Source organism: Pempheris klunzingeri, chromosome 23 (assembly GCF_042242105.1).
Source record: "Pempheris klunzingeri isolate RE-2024b chromosome 23, fPemKlu1.hap1, whole genome shotgun sequence".
Classification (NCBI taxonomy): domain Eukaryota; kingdom Metazoa; phylum Chordata; class Actinopteri; order Acropomatiformes; family Pempheridae; genus Pempheris; species Pempheris klunzingeri.
In genome coordinates, this window is record NC_092034.1 from 2,082,143 (window position 1) to 2,107,421 (window position 25,279).

The 25,279-nt window shown below is 43.1% G+C and overlaps 1 protein-coding gene across 1 annotated transcript; it reads right to left on the reverse strand.

The window, feature by feature from the left end:
• Positions 1–1,886: 1,886 nt before the first annotated feature.
• On the reverse strand, positions 1,887–24,405 carry LOC139223081 (SH3 domain-containing protein 19-like). Its single transcript, XM_070855007.1, has 17 exons — positions 24,279–24,405; positions 18,955–18,991; positions 14,153–14,193; positions 13,343–13,448; positions 12,960–13,095; positions 12,667–12,832; positions 11,383–12,591; positions 9,526–9,597; positions 8,450–8,663; positions 7,605–7,902; positions 7,250–7,450; positions 6,457–6,503; positions 6,083–6,321; positions 5,263–5,300; positions 4,926–5,100; positions 4,143–4,222; positions 1,887–3,742 (listed from the first exon to the last, which is right to left on the reverse strand). Exons 1-17 carry the CDS (start codon positions 24,367–24,369, stop codon positions 3,635–3,637), a joined length of 3,258 nt encoding a protein of 1,085 aa, XP_070711108.1. The 5' UTR covers positions 24,370–24,405; the 3' UTR covers positions 1,887–3,634.
• Positions 24,406–25,279: the final 874 nt, after the last annotated feature.

Below are 25,279 nucleotides of genomic sequence, written 5' to 3' on the forward strand. Positions count from 1 at the left end.
TGTAGGTCAGATTCTCCTTTAAAGGAAAGATGCTGCCACCTGCTGGTGCGGCTGACTGAGAAGACACACAGTCAACATTGGGAGCTTGTAGGATCTGGTTTGCTTGCTTGTTTTGCATCTTGTATTTACCATTATAATTTTATTTTTATCTTCTTTATGCAATGGTTGTGGAAAAAATTCTCTCAAGTGTCTATAAATCCCAGTCAGTCCACGAGCAACTTAACAAATGGATAAAACTAATTTGAGCTCATGTTAACAGGAGGAACAAATGAAACTAAGATTAATGTTCATACAAAAAGAAGGCAGACGAATCAAATTAAACTTTTGCTGAAATGTCTCCAAGTTTTATTTGTATTAAAAAAGTTGGAATGTTTGGTTATACATAAAATATCTCGTACAGAGCACTTTGTAATTCTCTTTCACTGTGTGTCTTTCTCCCTCAAACACACACACATTAGTGTTATGGTCATAATGTTTGTGCACTAACAGGTTAAAGATGCAACATGTGAAATTTCCTCTTTAACTTCCCACCAAATTCACCATGAAGACGCCTGCGAGCGACCAATCGGGTCAAAATGGTGCTTTGGTTGTAATTAAACTGTGACGCTCATAAAATAAACTACTGGTGAACAGAAGTGTCTCTTGTTTTGTTCACTGACAGTCAACAGACTTTTGTACCAAGAACCCTCCGCCATCATGGTGCCTTCAAATGCGGTCCAAGAGTCCTAACGAACGCCGACATTTTGTGGTCTTGGAAACTTTGTGAAACCCCCAGTTCAGGAGTTGTGACATGAGAAATGGAGGGGTTGATTATTTGGTGGATGGTGAGTTAATATATTGTAATTTTAGTCGTATAGTTTTTCCAAAATGCTTTTATATCTGAGGAAAGTGTTGATATTCACATTTGCTGCATTAACCGTACATTACCCACCAGTGGCTGGTTTTAGCGATAAGTAAACTGTAAAAGCTGCATGTTACAACAAACGCTGCAATAACTAAACTGGTTTATCTTTGGTGGCGGAGGAGAGGACAACAGGGAGTATTTTACCGTCCACGCAGCCGTGTTGTCACCACGTAAATGTGGCGTCGAGTGTCGCAACCACAAGATCTCGAGTTCCATTTGAAGGCAGCATCATAAGCTGTGAATTCACCGTCACCTGGCTGCATTTTATTTGGTAAATTTATCTCTTTTTCCTGCAAAATAAAAGAGAAAGCTTGAATTTGCCTTCTCAGACATCACCAATTGTGGGAAAAGACGATGAAAAATGACTGAAAACTACACGTAACTATGTAAAAAAAAAAAAAAAAAAAAAAAAGCAGCTAGCTTAGTTTTAATAAGAGCACATTTAACAGGACTGTCATGTATCCTAAAAGTCACACGTCTGATCCCTCCAATACTGAGCGAAACACTGGATCTGCAACCGTCAGATAAACAAATAAAAACCTAAAAATCTAACGACAGATTCATCGTCGTCTCTGCCAGTTCGCTCCTCCGTGTTTTACCTTTAATAAAAACAGAAAAACTCATGTTTTCAGTCTGGAATGTTCTTGAGACGAGGAAACGTAATGCGAGGACATTTGAGGAAAGATGGAGGCACAGGTACATTTTTAAGGCCACAGCTGGAGCTTCATGTGTCAAAGAGCCGCCCAGCGATGAGATGAAGCTCAGTGCGATGAAGTTGCGACGGGAAACGAAACAAGTCCCACCATCATCATCATCATCATAGTGTTTCTAGTTCACTTTTATCAGTTATGTAGTTTTGCATTCGCAGGTCTGAATATTCTAACCTAAAAACAGATATTTAAGTTTGTAAAGCTTATTTTTAATACTTTCCTAACATCTTCATGACAGTTTAAATATATACACTCATAAAATTTGTAGTTACTATCGATGCGTTCCTGTTTTATTGAGCCGTTTGCTCTTATTGTGTCAAGTTAAATCCGTTAAATAGAAATGTGCTGGAGAAGAGTTTGTGCGGTGGCCAATCTTCAGATGAAAACCAGCCTTAGTGTTCTGATTAATGATCCAGTTCAACCTTCAAATTTTAGGGATTGTAAAACATGTTTAACAAAGCTTTTGTGTAAGAATATATAGATTAAAAAAAACAAGAACAAAACATTACTTTTATAAATAGCTAAATGTACCCACAGTGTCATAAACGTTAATTTGAGCTAAACTGACAACATCCTCTGGTTTCTCGTCTCAAATGTGGCAATTTTTGGCGATTCATGGCACACTGAGTTAGTATTAATGACAAATCTGGTATTTTTAAACCTGGGCCCTATTAATTTATTTATATTTACATATTCTGGTGTTTAAATCACTCATATGTACCAACCTGGTCCAGGAGAGAACGGATCCCTACAGAGATAGACAACCACAAACAGCTGTTGTATCGCTCTCTGCACACACACCAGACTACATTCACAAAAACAGGGATTTTACCTCACTCAACACAGGAGTTGATGGTCTGCTGCTGCCATGATCGGTTAGTTTTGTTGTTTTAAAAGGTTAGTTTGGACCCAACATGACATTTGAGTAACACAGAATAACACAAAGAAACTAACTGATGAAGGCGACGTTAGCTCAGCAACTCCTGTCTTCTGTGAGGTAAAATGACTTTTTTTCTAAATGGAGTCTGGTAGGCTTGAATATTCTAACACAACAACAGGTCTCTCTCTGTAGGGATCCTTTCCATGATGCTGTCACACACTTAGAATAACACTCTGAGCCTGTCAGTGGATCAAACTAGCACTTTTAAACTTTTAGTGGACCTACTGTGATCAAAAGATAAGGTTACAGCCACTGTAAGAGCAGGGACCAGGTTTTAAAATACCAGTTTTTAGTCAATTCCTCCCCTCTAAACCTGTTGAATTGAGGCTTTCCAGTTTGAATACTTCGTGGGCCTGATTCTGAAAAGGTCTCCACTGACACATGAGAAATCAGTCTCTGTTAAACACATGTGATGAGACGCAGAAAGAAAAAGCTGAAGCGGCTCTTGAAAGCAGACGTCCAGCCATGTCCGACCTTCTTCCCGTGTTTCTATGACGATTTGGACCACTTAGACTTGTGCAACTTGCGGAAAAAAAAAACTTTGGGGATTTGATTTTTGGCGAGTCCACCGGCTGGTCAGGACTCGTAAACCAAACGGATCCAGTTCAAGATAAAAATCCATTCTGGGTGGGGAACATAAAAATCAGCTGAAATTCAGCTGTGAAATACCAGTTTTACTCCGTCATTAAGGCAGCAAGGTCCAGCCCCCTTTTTCTTGGTCGTCATGGCAACGGCAGGCAGAGCGAGGACTCGGTTGCCAGGGCGACGCCGGGTCAGGGTTGTCAATCAAATCACAGTTCTGGTTTCTCCGATTTAGTCGCAAAACCACCAATAAAAACTGATCAGACGACTTCTGCGTCATTAAAAGCCGCCTGAACAGTTTTTTTTGTTTTTTCTTGCGGAAAAAACGTGTTTGTGTGCACGCAGCGCTCTCTCGTTAAAATCAGCGGCTTGTCCGTCGTGTCCACAGGTGAGTGGGTGGGTAGGTGGGGTTACCTGTTCAGCAGAGAGCGGCTGCAAAAACACAAAAGAAACTTATTTCCAAGCTTTTTCCTCTCGCCGTACGTCTGGACTCCCTCGTCAGAGATGTGAAATGTAGTTTTTGGGCGCGATCCCACGCTGCCCGCCTACAACTCCCAGAATCCACTGCTCATCCACGGACTCCACCTGCGTTATGACGTCACCGACCTGCCGGAACACAGAGAGAAGACATGTCGGTGAGAATAACAACATTTAGCTGCTTTTTTGTTTGGTTTTAGTGAGAAATCACAACTTATTTGTCCACATTTAACCTTAAATCATTTATTTATAATCTTATTTATCAATATATTCTAATCTTTTTATACATATCATCACAAGTGTGTGTGTAAATGTTGGATGCTTGGTTCTCTTTTACTACTACCTGAATTTCGTTGTGTATTTATAAATATATATACTGTATATTTGGAAAGTATTTATAATGCAAAGCCAGTAAAGGAATCTTGTATTTATTACATTTATTGGCCTAAATCAATATTCAAGCTTGACATAAACATCAATCAAGACATGAAACTTCCTCATACTCAACAGAAAACACACACACACACACCTTTAGCGTGAGCTCATCCTCGCTCTCTGCTGCAAAGTCAAACTTGGCCACCGCTGACTGCTGGCCTGTGATTGGCTGAGCTAGAAACAGGAAGAGGAAGTCGTGGTTAGAGACCTCGGTTACCGCACGCACGCACGCACGCACACTTAAATTCTCCTCTGATCTGATTTCATCAAAGATTAAATGTTCATGTGTTTTGTTCTGGGAGTGAATTTTAGAGCAGACGTCCAGCGTTCAATAAAATAAATATTCAAACCTTCCCAAACAGAATTCAAGACTTTTCAAGACTTTTCAAGGACCTGCAGCCGCTCTGATAAATTTAGAAACTCACAATGACAATAATTAGTAGTTGCAGCCTAATAAACAGTAAAATTCTGCTTAAAGCTCAAAGGAAGAGAAATAATATAAAACAGTAAATATACACAATTTATCAGTAAATACAAACTAATGTACTTTTGACAGTTTAAGTACATTTACCTGATTATACTTTCATGCTTTTACTCACTACTACCTGCTAACTGCAGTATTTCTACAGTACTTTTACTTTTAGATTAGATTAGATTAGATTAGACTTTATTTATCCCACAGTGGGGAAATTCACAGTCAGCAGCAGGTCACACATACACACACTAGGTTAAAGTATAAATATATAAAAATATAAAAAATAAGATATAAAAAAAGAAAATATATATATACACATTTACAGTATATACAAAAACAGTGTAATTGTATGGTGAATGAGAGAAAACACTCGGTTGAGCTTGGTGTGTTTGGCTCTGGTACCCGGACGGGGCTGTGTGAAGGCGGCCGGGTAAATCCCCTCCCTCCCCTCCAGACGGCCCCTCCTCCACTGGGCGTCGATGTGCTCCGTCACTTGGATGAGCGCCCCCTTGTGGAAGGACAGGTCCTCTGCGGTCTGACCGGGGAAGTCGAACAAGGCCACGTCCCACACCTTCACCTGCACACACACACACACACACACACACACAGGTTTAGCTCGCCAATAACTGGGCACAATTAATGGAATAATCAATACAATTTATACAGGAAAGATGTGAAAATCTGACTGTGATCATGAGGGATCCCTTTCAATCGTGTTGCACTGCTGTCCGACACTCACCTCTGAGTCTGGGTCCTGAGATCCCGTCTTTGGTGCTGCTGAGGACAAAAAAAAAAAAAAAAGTACCATTAAATTCAAATCTGAGGGAGAGAAAAAGTACAAAACTCTGCTTTTAAATGTGGGTTTTACACGAGGACAAATGCTTGTATACATAAAAGAACGCTAAAAAGGTGAGTAGGAAGAGAATGTGAACTTTATTTATTATATCTTTACTTATAGATCATTTAAAAACTAATTTTAAGTCTTGTTGTGCATTTTAAAAGGGATTTATGGGAATGTTTGAGTTATTCTGACTTATTTCTCATCCATAGATGGTAAGCAATGTACAGCTGGAAAAACTGGATTTAAACCACCTAAAAAACATCAACATCATTTTATGTGTAAGCTACATTTAGTGTATTTCCACTGCTTTACATCGCTGTCACGCAGCCCTTCCTGACAGGGAACTGAGGCTGTTCTAGCCACGCTTCAAAGCTACCAGACTCCATTGACAAAAGCAGTAATTTTACCAAAGAGGACACGTGAGTTGCTGATCTATCACTGCTTCGATCGGTTAGTTTGTGTGTGTTTTTGTGTGACTTTGGTGTTTTAGATGGTCAGTTTGGGTCCATGAGTAAGTGTTATTTCATTGATGGAGGCAGCAGTAGCATAGCAAACTCCTGTGTTCTCTGAGGTAAAATTACTGTTTTTATCAATGGAGTCTGGTGGCTTTGAAGCAAGCTGAGAGAAAGAGAAAACAGCTTCTTTTCCATCACTGTAAAGCGCTGAAAATCATCCATTAGACCCTGATTAGTCAGTGGAGGTAAGAAAGGACCTTTACTTTCTGCCGCCGTCGTATCTGTTGACGCTGGTTTCTCCGTTTCCCCTGGCGACGCCGCGGCGGGCGGCTCCACCACCTCCGTGAAGTTCAGGGGGAATATTCCCGTTCGCCCGTGGATCTGGCCCCGCCCCCACTCCTGACCAATGACCTCAAAGAGGGCGATGACGTCGCCCTGGGAGAAGGTGAGCTCGTCCTCCTCCTCCCCCTCGTAATCAAACAGGGCGACGCACCGAGGACCACTGCACACACACACACACACACACACACACACAGGGAAATATACACAAAATGAAACACATGATAAACACACCTGATTATTGATGATTAGTTATAGGTGTGTTTGTGTTTTATCCTGCTGTGTGTTGCTGTCTGACCTGACAGGAGGACGGTCCGGCTGCTCTTTCTGCTCAGGCAGGATAGACTACAAGACAAAGGGAAACAACAGTACAAATGTTTAGTTTCATTTTTCTGCTGCTTTAATATTTTGCTTTAATATTCTGCTGACAGAGCTATTTGTGTTATCAATGCTAACAGAGCTAGCATAAAAAAACAGCCACAATATTAAAAACACAGCCGCACTATCATAGATAACAGAGCTAACAGTGTTATCAGAGCTGTCTGTTATTCATGTTGACAGAGCTAACAAAGCTAACAGGACTAACAGTGTTATCAGATATCAGAGCTAACATAGCTAACAAAGCTAACAGGACTAACAGAGCTAACATAGCTAACAAAGCTAACAGTGTTATTAGAGCTGACAATGTTATCAAAGCTAACAGTATTATCAGAGCTAACAGAGCTAACAGCGTTATTAGAGCTAACATAGCTAACAAAGCTAACTGTTATTAGAGCTGACAATGTTATCAGAGCTAACAGAGCTAACAAAGCTAACAGAACTAACAGTGCTAACAAAGCTAACAGTGTTATCAGAGCTAACAGAGCTAACACTGTTATTAGAGGTAACATAACTAACAGTGCTAACAAAGCTAACAGTGTTATCAGAGCTAACATAGCTAACAGTGTTATCAGAGCTAACAGAGCTAACAGTGCTAACAGAGCTAACGGTGCTAACAGTACCAGGGTGTGAGTAGTGTGTCATCAGGGTTACCTCTAATTAAAATGTCTGACTTAATTAACACCTTCAGGCTTTAGGTTTAGTTCCTTCACCTGTGAGTCTGATAGGCCGAGACCCTCCAGCGCAGGTTTTGATTGGCTGTCCGGATCGTGGACTGGCTCTGGTTGGGTGTCCAGGTCCAGCAGGCACTGCGAGGGGTTGATGCGCGGGGTGACGGCGGTCTGACTCTTCCCGTCACCTGACAGGTGCTCCGAGGGGCTTGGGTCGTCCAGGACGATCAGCACTTCCTGTTTCTGAGACAAAAGTAATGTGAGTGTTGTGTTACAGTGTGTGTTACAGCGTGTGTGTGTGTGTGTGTGTGTGTGTGTGGTAACCGAGGTCTCTAACCACGACTTCCTCTTCCTGTTTCCAGCTCAGCCAATCACAGGTGTGTGTGTGTGTCCTTACCACGTAGCTGCTGTACAGCGGGTGTCCAGGTTTGGGGCGGGGGGGCAGGGGTGGTCCTTGCTTCGAGACCCGTTGAGGCTGCGTCTGATTGGCTGACACAGAAGAAGGGGGTGGGGCCGTTTGTGAAGGCGAAGACTGGTTGGCCGGGGGAACTGAGGGGGCGGGGCTAGCTTTGGCGGGAGGAGGAGGAGCCACCTGGTTGGTCGGGGCGGCCGAGCTGACGGCAGGAGGCGGCGGCCGCCCGGGGACGGATTTGATTGGTGGAGGACGGAGGGGGAGGAGCTTCACAGCTGAGGGCCTGGAGACCAAGAAGGAAGAGAATTGATGTTGGTCTGATTCTCTATTGATTCTTTTATTGATTCCTGGGCCTACACAGGTTTTTAAAGCTTTAAATTTAGTCCAACTGAAGCTAGAAAACCAGGAAAAATGCACAAAGCTGTTAAAAATGATGAGCTTTATTTTTCTGATGTTACACTTGTAGCTATAAATCAAGTTTATTCCTTTTTATGACCCAAATCTGAATGATTAGCTGGTTAAAAATGTTAATGTGTTAGAGAATTACTAGTAGTGTTAGATAATGAAATTAGTGTAATTGTACTTAATAATTAAGATAATCAGACTATATGTAAATAAATAAAAATAAAGGTTAGGGTTAAAAATAAATAACAATAATAAATTCAAAAATATATATAATAAGAAAATATAAAAAATAATACAATAAATAAAAAATATCATTAATATATAATATAATAAATAAATAAACAATAATAATAATAATGATAATAATACATTTAAAAATATTTATAAAAATATAAAAATGATACCAAAAAAAGTTTCTGTCTTACCGTGGAGGAAGAGGAGGGTCTTCTGGTTTGTTCTGGATGGTGGGGCTTTTCCTCAGGGCCGGAGCTGGAGCTGAAGCTGGAGGCTTGAGTCCCAGGGTCGGACCCAGCGCCGGTACCGAGGGTTTGGGGGCAGCGGCTGAAGGTCTGGGCGGGACTGGGTTTGGATCTGGAGGCGGTGGTGAAGCTCCGCTGGGTTTGGGGGCCAGATTTGGAGCTGGAGGGCAGATGTTAGTGTTTTAAAGGGTTAGTTCAGATCCAACACAATGTCTGTGATACATCCTGGTAGACCCTGCAACTATCACGTGCTACTGAGGTAAAATTGCTGTTTTTGTAAATGGAGTCTGGTAGAGCAGCTGTTCTTGGTTAAACAAAAACTACTTCACAGGTCTATTTCTGTAGAGAAAGGTAACTATTGCACACATGGCCTACAATTGTTTTGCAAAATCCTGATGTTTCCTTGCATCATGGTACTAAATGCTCTCTGGCTGCTGTTACAACTGTTCCACAACACATTGGAAGCTTTTTCTCTAATGCTGAGCGGCTGTGAAATTTATATAAACCAGAAGAAATATAAAAAAAAAAAAACACTCCTAACTACAGTTTCCTGGTTTAAACGAGTTCATGTAGCCGCCAGTGAAGCCTGGCAACACTCTGTCATGTTGGCCAATCACACGGCATGGCTGAAAATACCACAACACACACACACACACACACACACACACACACACACACACAACTCTGACACATCAAACTCTCACAGCACCAACAACAGTGGAAGCTTTTTTCTTCTCGTACAATCACAGCATTTTCCTCTGGACTGAATAATATAACCCCCCCCACCCTCTCTCTTTCTGTTGCACACACACACACACACACACACACACACACGTGTATAAACACACACACCACATTCAATCTCTCCACATGTTTACATCTTTCTGCAACATAATGAGAAAGATTTGTGTCTCTAAGCTCTCAAACACTCCATTGTACTAAAGCTACATACAGCATAGTGTTCACACACTCTCTCTCACACACACACACACACACACTCACACACACACAGTGTCTCTTACCGCTGGCTCTGCGCGGTGAGGTCAGTGCCGCCGGTTTGGTCGGGACGCCCGGACGACCACTTCCTCCTTTCACTGAAACAACAACAAAAATCAGGAGAAATGATGAAGAAATAAATCAGAAATAACAGAAATAGAAATATCACACATCAGTTTGGTTTGATTAAGATTATAAATTATTAACACAGACTACAGGGAAGCTCCATCCAGGTGTGTTTCCAGGTGTGTGGAGTCTCATGAATGTCCTGAAGTCATGAATCCCCGACTGAGTGGTCTGCAGTCGAGCCGGCATTGTGGGTAATGTAGGCGGTAGGCCTTTTGTTTTTGTTTTTTAACTCCAGCATGAGTCCAATAAATGTCAGAGGGGAGTAAACAAAGGCTGTAAATAAGGTTTGTGGACCGCTGTTTTGAAGCCTCAAGTTGAGCCGCCATCTTGTTTTTTTGGAGCCAGAAGTGACGCTCATTCTCTGATTGGTTGGGTTTAGGCATGAGAAGATACTTCCTTTACCTTTTGGTTAGTTTTGGAGCAATAAACAGCTTCTTTCACAGCTCCTCCTGTGTGGTTGGTCAGTCTTTTTAACCCATAAGGCCCCACAGGTGTCACAGACCTTTTAAATATTCTGGAAATGTCCCTTTACAGCTTTATCCTTGAATTGAACTCCCTCAGTGACAGATACTAAACTCTAGACTGGGAAATTGGTGTTAGAGCAGCTTCAAAATGAATGCAGCACAGAGGAGAATAAATACACAGTCAGAAAAAAACAACCCTAGAAGGAGGAATATATACAACCAGGAATTATACCAACAAAAACAGCTCTAAGTTTGAGTAAAATCAACCCTGATCCCACTGTGACAGCGGCTGGTGCTTTCCTAGTGAGTGAATTGGCGTTAAAAAGCCTCAAACCTGATATCTAACAAAATAATCGACATTATCACAACTGCAGCCGCTCTGCAAACAAGCTGGAAGTTCAGCCGACGGCACTGAAGTTTATCAGCAGCTTTACACACATGGTTATCTGGCAGATAAGCAGTGTAAGCAGGAGGCAGCACGCGTCCCTCAGACCTCATGTAAATATTTGGGGAAGTACCTGAACCGCTGCACTCGTGCAGGCTGGAGGACATGAACTTTAGATGTTTTTAAAGGCCAAAGTTTGACCAGAAACAAAAACTAAAACCTGTGACTGAAGCATCACAGAGTCAGTTCACACAAACCTCCAGATCTGATTAAGTGAAATCATAAAATACCAGAAAGCAGTCAATAACTATAAGACATTTAACTCACTATAACTGGAGCAAACCTTCACTGGTTTGAAACAGGACACAACGCCTCAATTACACCTAGAAACAGTGCTTTCTGACAGGACACCAAAGCCATACTCTCTTTAGATTAGCTTGCTCCATAGCCACCAGACTCCATTGACAAAAGCAGTAATTTTACCTCACAGAGCACAGGACTTGCCGATGTACTGCTGCCTTGATCGTTTAGTTTTCTGGCATTATTGCGTGACTTTATTGTTTTCAGTGGTTAGTTTGGATCAGAAATAAGCTGATGTTTCATTGATGGAGGCAGCGGTAGCACAGAAAACTCCTGTGTTTTGTTATGTAAAATTACTGTTTTTTTCAGTGGAGTCTGGTGGCTTTGAAGCAAGCTAAGAAAATGGCTTAAGTTCTGTTGGAAAGGGTTGTCTGACGGTGATGTAAAGTTGTGAAAATAGTCTAAATATAACATGAACTTAAACTGATGCAGTTTTTTTTTTTGGCTGAAGAATGTCCATATCAGTAGATTAGCATCTCTTCAGCTCATCTTAGGTGGCGTTTGTCTCGTCTTCTGCCTGCAGAGGTCAGCAGACTCACACTCACCAGTTTGGTTTACGGCGTCCTGCGTCTCCTCACCTCCTGACGTCTGAGTCTCCGCCTGCGCTCCGCCGCTGGCCTCCACTGAGGGCCGTGGGGGCAGAGATGGGGGTGCGTGCCCGGCTGCGGTGCTCTTCTCCTGGGACGGAGCCCCTAGGCTCGCCCTGGGGGCGGCTGCAGGTCTGGGCGGAGGTTTGGGGTTGGCTGGGGAGGGAGCCTCGCTGACAGAGGAGGGGAGCTTGGGTGGAGGTGGACGGGGGGCTGGAACCGGGAGTGTTTCTGGAGCCAACTGTGGTTTTGGTGTTACTAAAGGTTTCTCTGTGCTTTTGGGGGTACAGGGGGGCGCTGGTTCGGTCACAGTTTGAGGTTTAGGGTGTGGAGATAAAACCTCAGTGCCACCAGAGTCTGCTGCTGCTGCTGCTGCTGCATCACCACCGTCCTCCCAGAACACTTTGGTGGACGGTTTAGGGGCTTGTGAAAAGTTTTTGGGTTTTGGGGCGACAGTGGGAGGGGCAGATTTGGCTGGTTGCCCCTGGAGACGAGGGCGCGGCCGGGGTTCGGGTCTCTTTGTGACACCAACGTCTCTGTTGTTGCCGTCTGCACAGCTCCCATCAGCCACCTGCTGCTGTTCAAAGGCTTGTATCCTCGCCCTCAGAGTCGCCATGTCCTCCTCGTCCTCTCCCTCCTCGCTCTCCGATTGGCTGTGCCCGCTGCTGTCGCTGCGGCGATCGGGGAAGCCCCAGTCGTCCGCGCTGAAGGCCTCGAGCAGCTCCTGGAGGTACCTCCCCTGGCTCACTTCCCGGTTGGCGGCGTCAGCTCCCGCGTGGGCAGCTAGCGTGGCCAAGCCGTCCTCGCGCAGCTTCACCAAAGTCTGAACTTTGACCTCGCTGCCGATTGGCTGGACGCCGAGCCTGGAACGGGGGCGTGGCTTGGGACGCTCCAGCGGGGCGTGAGAGGAAGCCGTGAGGGGAGTCGTCGTGTCAGCAGCGGCGACAGACTGATCCCATTGGTCCGTTTGAGCACCAGAGGTCAAAGTCAAAGGAGAACAAAGCTCAGTGAGGAGCTCACAGCACTGTGTGCGAGCAGAGTGTGTGCCCGCCTCAGAGTACGTGTCGATTGCTGCTGATTGGCCGGTGGTGATGGTGATGTCATCAACTTGAGCCGGTTTGGGGGGGTGAGGGAGACGTGGCCGCGGTGGCCTCACTGGTCTCGTCACTGCACACAAACACACTGTGATTAATGTTTCTCATCTGCTGCTGTTAAAAATCAGATAAATGAGCCTCCTCTCACCCTGAGGGTCCGTGGGGTCGGGCTCAGATCCTGGATCAGTCTGGGTGGCGATGGTTATTGTGGAGGCTGGACGTGCTGCTGAGGAGGAGGAGGAGGAGGAAGAAGAAGGAAGGAGAACCTGCTCCTGTGTCTTCTCCCTGATCACCTCCTCGTAGGAAGGAGGAGGCTGATGAAGGCAAACACAGAAATACCTTTGATCAAGGAAGTATATCTGATAACAACAATAAAAAGAACTAGATTTACAGACAGACAGACAGACAGACAGACAGACAGACAGGCGGACAGACAGCTACCTGTATGGACGGAGGGATCGTGGGTCCCCAGATCTGCGCGGCGGGCGGAGGTGGAGGTGGGAATCCTCCGGACGCCCCCGGGAACCAGGACGTGGAGGTCAGAGGCTCTGCCGACAGGATGGTGATCTCTGGTCGCCTAGCAACAGGGCGCCATAACAGGAAGTCAGCAAACATGGACACACGGACACACACACCGCACCGCACGCCGTCAGGTATTCAGGTGAGTTTGATGGTTTGTTTATTCTGTTAAAACATTGTGTTTCCTCCTGAGAGAGCACGGAGGTTTATATTATACAAATACACCTGCGTCTCTACAAGTCAGAAAACAGTGTACCCGCCCTTTAAGATCTAATGCAGCGACAACTAGTGCAGCGGTGTCTTACCTCCTGTCTCTGTCTCTGTCTCTGTCTCTGTCTCTGTCCCTGTCTCGCTCTCTGTCTCTGTCTCGCTCTCTGGACGGCTCGGACAGCGACGTCGACCTGGTGGAGGCTGACGGACAGAAAACAGTTAAAAACAGACAGCCGGAGCGAAGCAGCAGAATCCTCCTGTGAGGACGAGTGTTTTCAATCACTGGTGCATCCGTACTTACAAAAGCCGGCTGTCAGAATGAGCTTTACTGAATATTTGACTGAGTTTAGGGATCAAACGGCTTAAGTGAGGTGCAGGAACAGACAGTTGCAGCCATTTAGATCAGATTTGAAGAGACAAAAACAGGAAAATGTGCATTTAACTACCGGTGGGATCCATCAGAGCTTTATTCAAAACCCTCTGCAAGACTAAATAAGAGGAGAGCGTCTGGAAATGAAGCACACGTGGACTGTTGTTGTATTTTAGAAGAATTCACTTCATGTTTTTGGCATCAGAAAGTGTTGGAATTGTATTTTGAGGCGACATGAGGGGAAACTAAAGGGCAAACGAGGGTGCATGTGGTTAAACAGTCGACCGTAGTCCAGCTTTGGGAGTTGCCCCGTTCCTTCGCCATGCTGCATTTTTATTACTCCAAAGCATATTTTCCATTTTTACGAATCCACACTTTTCCAGCTGCATTTCAAATACAGTTCAGACTCTCCACAATCCTTCACCAACTCTAATTACACACAGATCTGACTTCTCTATGTGCATGGACACGTTGGATGGTTGCTGTTGGGTCTCCTGTGTTTTGACTGAATGAGGAGGACGAGGATGATACTCACTCCTCTTGATGGCTGCTCTGATGGACGAGAGAGGACCTTGGCTACAGAGAGAGAGAAAAGGGAAAGCATGAGTCACATTACTTCACCTCTTTTGCCACCTCCCTCCCTCCCTCCCCCCTCTGTAAACCTCTCTCTCTCTTTTCCAGTGACAAACACAGCTCAGTCGTCCCACCCAGTCCGCAGTCGTCAAACTTTTTCTAGCCCTCCTGGCCATCATTTCCTCTGTGAGCTCCACATTCAGACCGCTCAGCATTAGATGGTAAACAAATCAGGGTTTAAAAAAAGGTAAAACCTTTTGTTTTCACTGCAGGAAGAAAGGTAGAGGTCACAGGGAGGTTTGTTTTTCACAGCAAAGCTTCAATAGTGAGAAGAAAAACAAGCTGTTCTCATCAGAGGAAAGCGAAGATATCCACAAATGCAGATAACACAGGAAGTGTCCTTTTCACATCCTGGTAAAAGACCGAAACATCCTTTTGTTGTAGGTATAAATCCACTGAGGGCTGCACATTAAAGCAGCTAACGACCATTTGTCCTGTTTGGAACATCAGGCTGTTGCACGGTCGCAGGCCTGGCAGACAATCCTGAACACTTTGACACACAAACAGGATTTCTGACACCTTCTTTCACAGTCTGACCAGAAAGAAGTGTGTCAGTGTGGGGTCAAAACACTTCTACACAACTTGGACCCCTGTGTCTTCAATAATTGAAAGTAATGAGAGTATTTTCTTTAAAGGGTTACTCTGGTATTTTTAAACCCGAGCCCAATTGTTATACATGTTGGATTGTAATGTAATAATTTGGGCCAACCTGATCACAGTTAAAAGAGCTTGTTTGATCCACTGACAGGCTCAGAGTGTTATTCTAAGTGTGTGACAGCATCATGGAAAGGATCCCTACAGAGAGAGACCTGGAAGATCCTTTTGGTTTAACCACAAACAGCACACACACCAGACTACATTCACTAAAACAGGGATTTTACCTGACAGAATACAGGAACTGCTGATCTATCGCTGTCTCGATCAATTAGTTTGTTTGTGTTATTATGTGTTACACAAAAGTTGCGTAGCATCCGAACTAACCCTTGAAAACACTAAAGTCACACAATAAGACAAATAAACTAATGAACCATGGCAGCGCTAGACTAGCAACTCCTGTGTTGTGTGATGTAAAATCCCTGTTTTAGTGAATGTAGTCTGGTGTGTGTGCTGTTTGTGGTTAAACCAAAAGGATCTTCCAGGTCTCTCTCTGTAGGGATCCTTTCCATGATGCTGTCACACACTTAGAATAACACTCTGAGCCTGTCAGTGGATCAAACAAGCTCTTTTAATGAACACACTTTGATTGGATGCAGTTGCCCCAAAGGATCACGGTGCAGCTATTGCAGCCTGTTCGCAGACAAACTCCAAAAGTTTTTTTTACTTATCATTTTAAACACAAAATATGTAAAAATATGGCCCAGTTTCTCCTTTTGTGTTTGGTTAAATGTTGTTTTTCTCCCCTAAAAAAACCTGAATCTGTTGAGAGCACATGCTGCTAAATTCCAAGAGAGAAAGTTTTAGGAAAATTCCCTGATGCTCCCAGACCGGGACGGTTTATCAAATTCCCAGACTTCACCTGTCTGCAAACTGTCAAAATGATTCAAAGATATTTCAGGAGCTCCAGGACGGCCGAGGAGCCCGAAACTGAGCCAAAGTTCATCTTACTCAAACAGGGAAGTAGCTGTTGCTAGGCAGGTTAGGAATCAACAGAGCCGGACTCACCCAGACGACAGAAGTCTTTCTGTCGCTCTCTGTTTCTAATCGTCTTCCACTGTGTTGTGTTTCTCCGTCCGTCTTTGTCTCTGACTGCCTCTCTCTCTCTCTTTCTGCCACAGAGCCGCTAACCATGAGCAGACACACATGACTCACCCCTGACACTGCCCAAACACACCGCCGGTAACACTCAGTGGAAAAAACACCCTCCTCTTCCCATTTCTGCCTGCTCACTGAAACAGGACGGGACGAAAACAAACCATATCAGCTCCAGATCCTCCGTGTGTCAGTGTAGTGGAGGTCTATAGTGTGTAGTGGAGGTCTATAGTGTGTAGTGGAGGTCTATAGTGTGTAGTGGAGGTCTATAGTGTGTGTGTGTGTGTGCTAGTTAGTCAGAGTGTCAGTGTGTAGTGGAGGTCTATAGTGTGTGTGTGTTAGTTAGTCAGAGTGTCAGTGTGTAGTGGAGGTCTATAGTGTGTGTGTGCTAGTTAGTCAGTGTGTAGTGGAGGTCTATAGTGTGTGTGTGTTAGTTAGTCAGTGTGTCAGTGTGTAGTGGAGGTCTATAGTGTGTGTGTGTGCTAGTTAGTCAGTGTGTCAGTGTGTAGTGGAGGTCTATAGTGTGTGTGTGCTAGTTAGTCAGTGTGTCAGTGTGTAGTGGAGGTCTATAGTGTGTAGTGGAGGTCTATAGTGTGTGTGTGCTAGTTAGTCAGTGTGTCAGTGTGTAGTGGAGGTCTATAGTGTGTAGTGGAGGTCTATAGTGTGTAGTGGAGGTCTATAGTGTGTGTGTGCGCTAGTTAGTCAGTGTGTCAGTGTGTAGTGGAGGTCTATAGTGTGTAGTGGAGGTCTATAGTGTGTGTGTGCTAGTTAGTCAGTGTGTCAGTGTGTAGTGGAGGTCTATAGTGTGTAGTGGAGGTCTATAGTGTGTAGTGGAGGTCTATAGTGTGTGTGTGTTAGTTAGTCAGTGTGTTAGTGTGTAGTGGAGGTCTATAGTGTGTGTGTGCTAGTTAGTCAGTGTGTTAGTGTGTAGTGGAGGTCTATAGTGTGTGTGTGCTAGTTAGTCAGTGTGTAGTGGAGGTCTATAGTGTGTAGTGGAGGTCTATAGTGTGTGTGTGTGTGTGTGTGTTAGTTAGTCAGTGTGTCAGTGTGTAGTGGAGGTCTATAGTGTGTGTGTGTGTTAGTTAGTCAGTGTGTCAGTGTGTAGTGGAGGTCTATAGTGTGTGTGTGTTAGTTAGTCAGAGTGTCAGTGTGTAGTGGAGGTCTATAGTGTGTGTGTGCTAGTTAGTCAGTGTGTAGTGGAGGTCTATAGTGTGTAGTGGAGGTCTATAGTGTGTGTGTGTGTGTGTGTGCTAGTTAGTCAGTGTGTCAGTGTGTAGTGGAGGTCTATAGTGTGTGTGTGTGTTAGTTAGTCAGTGTGTCAGTGTGTAGTGGAGGTCTATAGTGTTCCTGTTGTTCTGGATCAACATGTTCTCTGTCTTTCTTTAGTCTCCTCTGATGAACAACATGTCTGAAGTCATTTCTCACTCATTCTGCTTCAGTGACTTCTGGAACCTTCTAGCTGAGGTTGGACACATTTTAGGGATATGAAGAAGAAGAAGATCCTCCAAGAAACGACATCACCAGAAGAAGAAACACCAGCGTGGACGCAGATGGACCGTTTAAATTCAAAGGGTGAAGCTAGAATTTGACGTTGACGAGCTTAAAGAAATCCCTCACCCATCCAATAGACAGACTTTAAGTAAAGAAAAACCTGATGTGGCGACAGTGAAAACTTTATAAAGGACGTCTGCAAGACACACAGGAGCAAACTAAGCCTAGAAAATGATTTCACAGTGATTCTCTAATGTGCAGTCTGCTGATTACTCATTCACAAGAGGCTTTTGAATGTCTGTGACTCTTGTTGCCGTCTTCTAAGTGAAATAAACTCAAACTGAGTCTCTGTTTCCCCCCCACAAACACACACACACACACACACACACACTCATTAAACTCTGCGACTCCTCCGGCCAGTTGCCATGCCAACCGGCCAGAAGCCAAAATACTTTCAGGAGTGTGTCAGACTGAGAGAACAACGGGGAGAAAAGTGGATCCTGCAGAAAATAGCCCCAAAGTTTGGAGCTAAAAACAGCAGAATTATGTTTACTGCAGCTTTGCAGAGGCAGTTTGGGTGTTTTTAAAGCTTTCACAGCAGGTTTAAACACCAATAAAAGGAACTAGAATTATGTGTGAAGGACTGTCGTGTCTGTTTAGATGTTTGCCCTGCACATCATTTAGTATCTATACTCTATGTTCAGTAAGAGTGATAACAATACTAACCTTGGACACTACTGCTGCAGAGGTGCACAAGTGATAGTAATCTAATAGGTACTGCCTTTTTTAATCTTTTACTTATTCATTTTTCAATTTATCTGATTATTATTAACATTTTTAGGGCCCAAGCATGAAAGTGCAAGGCCCCCCAAAGGTCCCTGACACACTGTTTGTGGTAAAGACTTAGGATACTCAAGAAAATCGGCGCCCACATTAGAACTGGTTCTAGCAGAGACTGGACTCGACGTGGCCAGCGGGCTGGATGAGGATGTGTAAAAACTTCAGGATGTGTAAAAACTCCTGAAACTTTGCACACACGTTTGAATTATTGACACGGCATGTCGGCTCTACAGCGCCCCCTAGTTATCTTAGAGCATTTCTGACGCTAGGGGTGTCCGACAAACTCACTAAGCTTTGCACAATCATCAGGAGGTGTGACGCTGTGCAGGATGTGGGCTCCACCTGGAAAAGTCTCTCCTCTAATCCATTAAATGCTTCTTGCAGCTTTAATTATTCTTTCTGTGCTCTCAGCTTTTCTGTAATTACTACATTTGCTGTTTGAGACGTTGCCTCCTGTTAAAAACCTCTTTCTAGAGCAAAGCTTTCTGAAGCTCCTGGAGTCGACATCAAACGCAGCACCTTGGCCAAAGCGCTCTCTCTCTCTCTCTCTCTCTACATGTGGGTCTCATTAACGGCACACTTCCTGGTCAGAGGAGGAGGAGGAGGAGGAGGAGGATGTCTTACCTGTGACGATGCTCCGGCTTACGTCTGTCAGGACGACCTGGGGAGAGGACGAGGGAGGAAGAAGACGAAGAGGGAGATTGGGATTAAAAAAAACGTTGAGACACATTTTATCCTCTTACAGTTTATCAGAACACAAACACATTTCCTTCACAGATATTGAGAAATAAATGCAGACTTTGTTGTTTATTTAAGAGATGAATCTTCCCCTTGTTTATTTCATTTCAGTAGGTTTTGTACTTTTGTTTCTCTGTGTAAGAAAACCTGATAAATAAAAAGCACCAACTGCCAGAAATGTCTGATGATCGAGCAGCAAGAACTTGAAAAACAAATCACTTTTATCACACATTTAGAAAAACTGACTCATCGAAATGTTTGTCAACAAATAAAAATCACACATTAAAAAGGAAAAAAATACATTTTAACCTTGTTGGTGAGTCGATGATGGGTCAAAAAACAAACAAGTCAGAAATTGCGTGAATGAATTTCAGAAGAAGAAAACCTTGTTTAATGTCTTAACGCTTGTTTGGAACAAACAGGAGAAGAAGAACTGGAAGCACAGACGGAAAACAGCGGCACCTTCGGAAACTACATCAAATAAAAAGGTGATTTCTGGGAAGTGTAGTTTAGACGGATGAGCCCTGAGCGACAATAATGAAGACAAAGGGTTGAGGCGTCTCCACGGAAACGTCCTGTCGATGCTTTTTCAAGACGAACAAAGAAAAGAGACAGAAAACAGAAGAGAAGAGCAGTTTCTCTCTCACATGCAGCCAGATTGTGTTTTTCTGCATGTGTGTGCATTTTCTCATTTCCTACCTCCTGTCCTCAGATGATCAGGTCACCTGGAGTCAGTGAGTGTTTGTCAAATATCCTGCAAACACCAAAAAGCTTCTTTCTTCTTCTTCTCATTTAATATTCCTAAACTTAAAAATGTCTCTTTTCTCTGCCCTGTCTTCTTCTTCTCCTCTTCCCCCACCTCTCTCTCTCTCTCTCTCTCTCTCTGTCTGTCTGTCTCTAAAACTCTGCCCCGACCGCCCCTCGCTCCTGATTGGCAGACAGCATCCAGGAAGTGAGGCTGTGATTGGCTGCGGCGGGATTCTGCTGCAGTCATCAGGAGTTTTAACACTTCCAGATGTTCGTCCTGCAGCAGGCTGGCCGGGCTTTGTGACGACGCTGCGTCCAAACACGGCGGCGAGTTCACCTCGTTTGTCTCGGGGTCAGAGGTCAGTCAGAGATCAGAGACAGGAAGGCTTTAATGTTTAGCTCAGGGCCGAGCAGATACTACTTCCTGAAAGCTGCTGTGATGAACTCTCTTAGATCTAAAGGTCAAATGAGGACGTGTATGGTGGACAGTTATCAGGAACTCTAATTATTGTGGTTTCCTTTCACTCTGACTGCTCTCAGACTAATTTCCAGACTCAGACAGCTGTTTTCAGTCCTGTTAAATGACAGAGCGTCTACAAGTATCAGCAAGATGAATTATTTTAAGCCTTTTTAGGACTTTTAACCCACTTTTTTGGACATTTAAAGCCAGTTTTTGCCATAAAAATAAACATCAGGAGGATGTTCAGAAGGCTAAATGACAATAACTGGGTGAGTTTTAAAGAACATTTGCTGCATTATGTTTACCAGTGAGAGAAAATATCAGTTTCCTGAATGGTATTAATCATTAAAACAGTCAGAGGTGGAGACTGAAGCTGAAATATAACAGGACGGCTGATTTTGTCAGCTTTAAATGTTCAGACGTTTGTTCTTGGAGGCTGACAGCATTTATTTATTATTATTTATTTGAATTTAATATTGAAATAAATATTTAAGACCGTCACTTTAAGGTGATATTAAGTTTATTATCTCATAAAACAAAACATGAAAATAAAAAACTTTTAGTAAATTATCTGATTATTTTTCTGTGGCTCAACTAACTTCACGTTTCTGCGTAACAACAAGAAACTGTATGTTAATAAATTAGCAAAGTGGTCGGCCATTACTACAAAACAAACCCCGACCGAATTCTTGAATCACTGCGTCTGTCTCCTAATCAAAGAGTAATTAATATAACATTTGTAATGAATTGGAGCTGTATAAATAAAGATTGATTGGCAGGACGCCGCTCGCTGTGCATTTTCCTGCTTATTACACGACTTCTTTCTAAAATAATCAACAATTTGACACAAAATACTGACTTTTTCTAATGAATTTATTGATTTAAAATTGGTTTTATTGCTTCTGCTATCAGAACTGTTGTCCATAGCAACAGTTGTCCATAACAGACCAATCAGAATAGAGTATTCAACAAAGCCAGATAATAAAACAACTTAAATAACATAGTTTTTAATTCATTGACATAATAATGGGGATAATATGTCAGTTTAGTGCTCACAGCTTGTTTCTGCTGCCCTCAAGTGGACAAAACTCTCTATGTTGATATAAAAGAGTGCGTGCAGCAGAGCGGACCGGCTCTACCGGAGATAAAAGTCTTAATAATGAAAGTCAGGACACGTCGAAGCCGCGTGAAAACATCTGACTTGACGTTCGGCTTTGTCAGAAAGTCGACTCGCTCCACCTCCACTCTCGTCCTCGTTACTTCGTCTTCTTAATTCAAGCAAGCTGCAGGCTGACACGAGGTGGTGATTTATTAAAGTGTTTCTGATTACTGTGCTAACGAGAGGCTAAAGACAAACCTTCCCCCCCTCCTCTCCTCTCCTCTCCTCTGTGGAAGCAACAAACTGCAGATGCTGGAAAAATGAATCACAGATTGCCTTTAAATCCACAGAGAGGCTGCAGAGCTGCACACAAACACATTTGCTTCCCAGAGTTGTGACTTCCTCATAAATAATCTTGCCTGCATGTCGAAACCTGTTTGTGCAAATAGCTCTTGTGAATCTAAACTATTTTCTTCAGTGTAAAGATAATCAGATGAAGGGAAACACCCTCTCGGCTCGTTTCTTCACCGCGCTGAAGCCTCCTTCTCGGTTATACCAGCGTTAGTTGGTGGATTAAAGGTGGGTTTTAATGTCCATGCTCTTGGACGGAGGTAAACAAGGCTGAGGGATGTTTATCGTAATGTTTAGTGTGTTTTTTCTGTGACCCACCTCACTGTCAACTGAACTTTAACTTCCTTCATTTATTCTTCAGTTTGAAATTAATCACTTCCTCCCGACACAGCAGAGAAAGTTCACTGTGGGCGAGAGGGATGAAATCCTCCATGACAGCACATATACGGAGCTTTACGTCACTCAAAGCAAAATGAATCATGATCATATATCATTAGAAACTGAGTAGCTTTGGGTTTGGGGACTCTTGTTGGACAAAACATGAAATAACACTGAGCTGTTGGCCATTTTCTAGGATTTTCTGACATTTAATCGAACAACAATTGATAAAATGATCAAAAGAAATAACTGGCTGATTAATATATGATGTAAAAAATAATAATCTTTTGAGCCAGTTTGAATTGTGCCATGATTGTACACATTAACACTAGAAGAGCTTGTTCGATCCACTGACAGGCTCAGAGTGTTATTCTAAGTGTGTGGCAGCATCATGGAAAGGATCCCTACAGAGAGAGACCTGGAAGATCCTTTTGGTTTAACCACAAACAGCCGTTATATCGCTCTCTGCACACACACCAGACTACATTCACTAAAACAGGGATTTTACCTCACAGGTCACAGGAACTGCTGCTCTACTGCTGCCTCCATTGGTTGGGTTGTTTGTGTTATTGTTTGTTAAATAAATACTGTGTTGCATCCAAACTAGCCCTTAAAAACACTAAAAATGTCGCACAATGTAGCACAAACAAACTAACTCACTCTGTGTTCTGTGAGGTAAAATCCCCGTTTTTGTGAATGTAGTCTGGTGTGTGTGCAGAAAGCGATATAGCAGCTTTTTATAGTTAAACCAAAAGGATCTTCCAGGTCTCTCTCTGTAGGGATCCTTTCCATGATGCTGGCACACACTTAGAATAACAATCTGAACAATCTGACAGCGTAACAACCTACTTTGATCAGTAATTATCCCAAAGGATTACACTGCAGCGTTCGGCTGAGGAGAGCTGCCACTACTTTGCACCTTCCAGTCATTTCAAACCCAAAGTACGTACAAACAGGTTTAAAAACACCCAAGCAGACGGTTAACATGTAACTTGTGTTTCCCTGATTGAGACAGACAGATAAAGAGACAAAGACTTGAACATTAAACTGATGGCTCTCAGTCTTGGCACAGGCCTGCACCATTACAGCCCACTGGGAACGATTCTGTGTGTGTGTGTGAGTGTGTGTGTGTGTGTGTGTGTGTGTGAGTGTGAGTGTGTGTGTGTGTGTGAGTGTGAGTGTGTGTGTGTGTGAGAGAGAGAGAGAGTGTGTAAACTTTGACCTAAATGGTGACATGATTGCATGTTGATACAAGAATTTATGGCTTTCGGTTTAGACTACACCCAAACTCATATGGTACGTTATGCCTCCAGTCTGAACCTCTTTATGAATACACACATATATGTGTTGTCTATGAAGCATGATTCAAGCTAACTTAGCTAATTATTTATCATTATCTATTAATTTGATTGTTGTTTTGTCCATGAAATGACTGAAAAAGTTAAAACTGCCCGCTAAAAATCTCCCAAACGACAAGTTGAAATATTAGAAACTGCTTCTTTTGTCCAACTGTTTGTTCCAAAACCCAGAGATTTTTAATTTAGTGTCACAAAAGTAAAAGAAAACCACCAAATATTTACTTTTCAGAGTCCTTAAATGGTTAATCCATCACTAAAATAGCAGCAAATTAATGTTTTGTCATTAACTAGAAGCACCTCACCAAACTTAAGTCCAAACTTTTACAACCAAAGTTAAACTTTCTATTATTTCTGTGTATTTTTTCAACACCTTTCTTTCAGTGAAGACTCAACATGCTGCAAAGTGCTTTGTGGCTTTTCAACAACTTTCTATTTTTCATGCTAAAGCAATAATTTAGTGGTTTTATAAAGCCCAGTTTGTCCAGTATATTTTTGAACAAACAGCTGTATCAGACCAATGAGAGATTTTACATGGATGCTACAGATGTCACAGAAATGGGAGCCTGCAAGAGAATTAAACTAAAATTATACCTTTAAACTGCCTCAAAAATACTGCAGTACCACAAAAAGAGTGTGAGATAAATCCTGCAGATATCTGGCCATGTTTACTCTTAGTTTAGGGTTTGTTTTTCCACTGTAAGCTGCTTAGATGACTTGTGACAACTCATGATTCCCACATGGATTAAGACCCTGGAGCAGTATCAGGTGGAGTTACCTCAAAACAACCGAATTACGTTCATATTTTGGCTGTTTTTACCTCCGGAGCTGTTCGGCTGTCGTCGAACCACTTGTTCCCGGGTGTCCCTCATCATGTTTTCCTCCTCTTCCTCAGATCGGGCTTCGGCCATTTCTCCCTTATTTTCTTTCCCCTTCTTTATCCCCTCTTTTCCTCCTCCTGTCTGTCTGTCTGAATTGGGGAAAATGGAGCTCAAAATAGACACAGCTGCACCAACATCACCATTATTCCTCCTGCTGCTGCTGCTCTTGTCGTCGCCGACATCCACCACAACAACTCGGGACAAGTTCACTCCAACACCGTCAACTTTATATCCCGAACCGTCCTCCGGGTCCGGTTACACTCTTCGGCTCGGTCCCCGGCGGCGTCTGGGCCGCTGAACTCCCTAAAAGTTGCTGTTGTGCTTAAAACAATCGCTGTCGTTGTGCTGGTTTCGGGTCGAGGAGTTTCTCCGAGCTTCCCTGTTGTAGCCCCGCCGGGTCGCGAGCTCAGGAGACAGAGCCGCACGCGCTCCGGCTGCGTGACGTCACCAACAGAAAGAAAAAAACCATGGAGACGAGAAAAAAAATGGCGGAAAGAAGTGTTAGCTTACAAAACAGTTAGCCTGATGCTAACAAACACAACTATTACTTACTTACTTAAAAGTAAAGGTAGTACTTTAATGTAAAAATACTATATTACAAGTAGAAGTAGTCAAGCAGAAGTACTTGAAATGCAAAATTTGTTGTGAAATCATAATGATGGAATACGTATTCTGATATTTTACTTAAGTAAAAATACTTAAATGTAAAAATACTCTGTTACAAGTAAAAGTAGAAAAGCAGAAGTACTTTTATTAGCAAAATGTGCTTAAAATGCAAAAAAAAAAAACAGAAAATGGTGGAATAAGTATTCTGATGTTTTACTTAAGTAAAAGTGAAAGTAGTATGTACATTTAAAAATATTCTGTTATATGTTAAAGTACTTTAATAAAAGTACTTTTATCAGCAAAATGTCCTTAAAATGCAAAATATGTTGTGAAA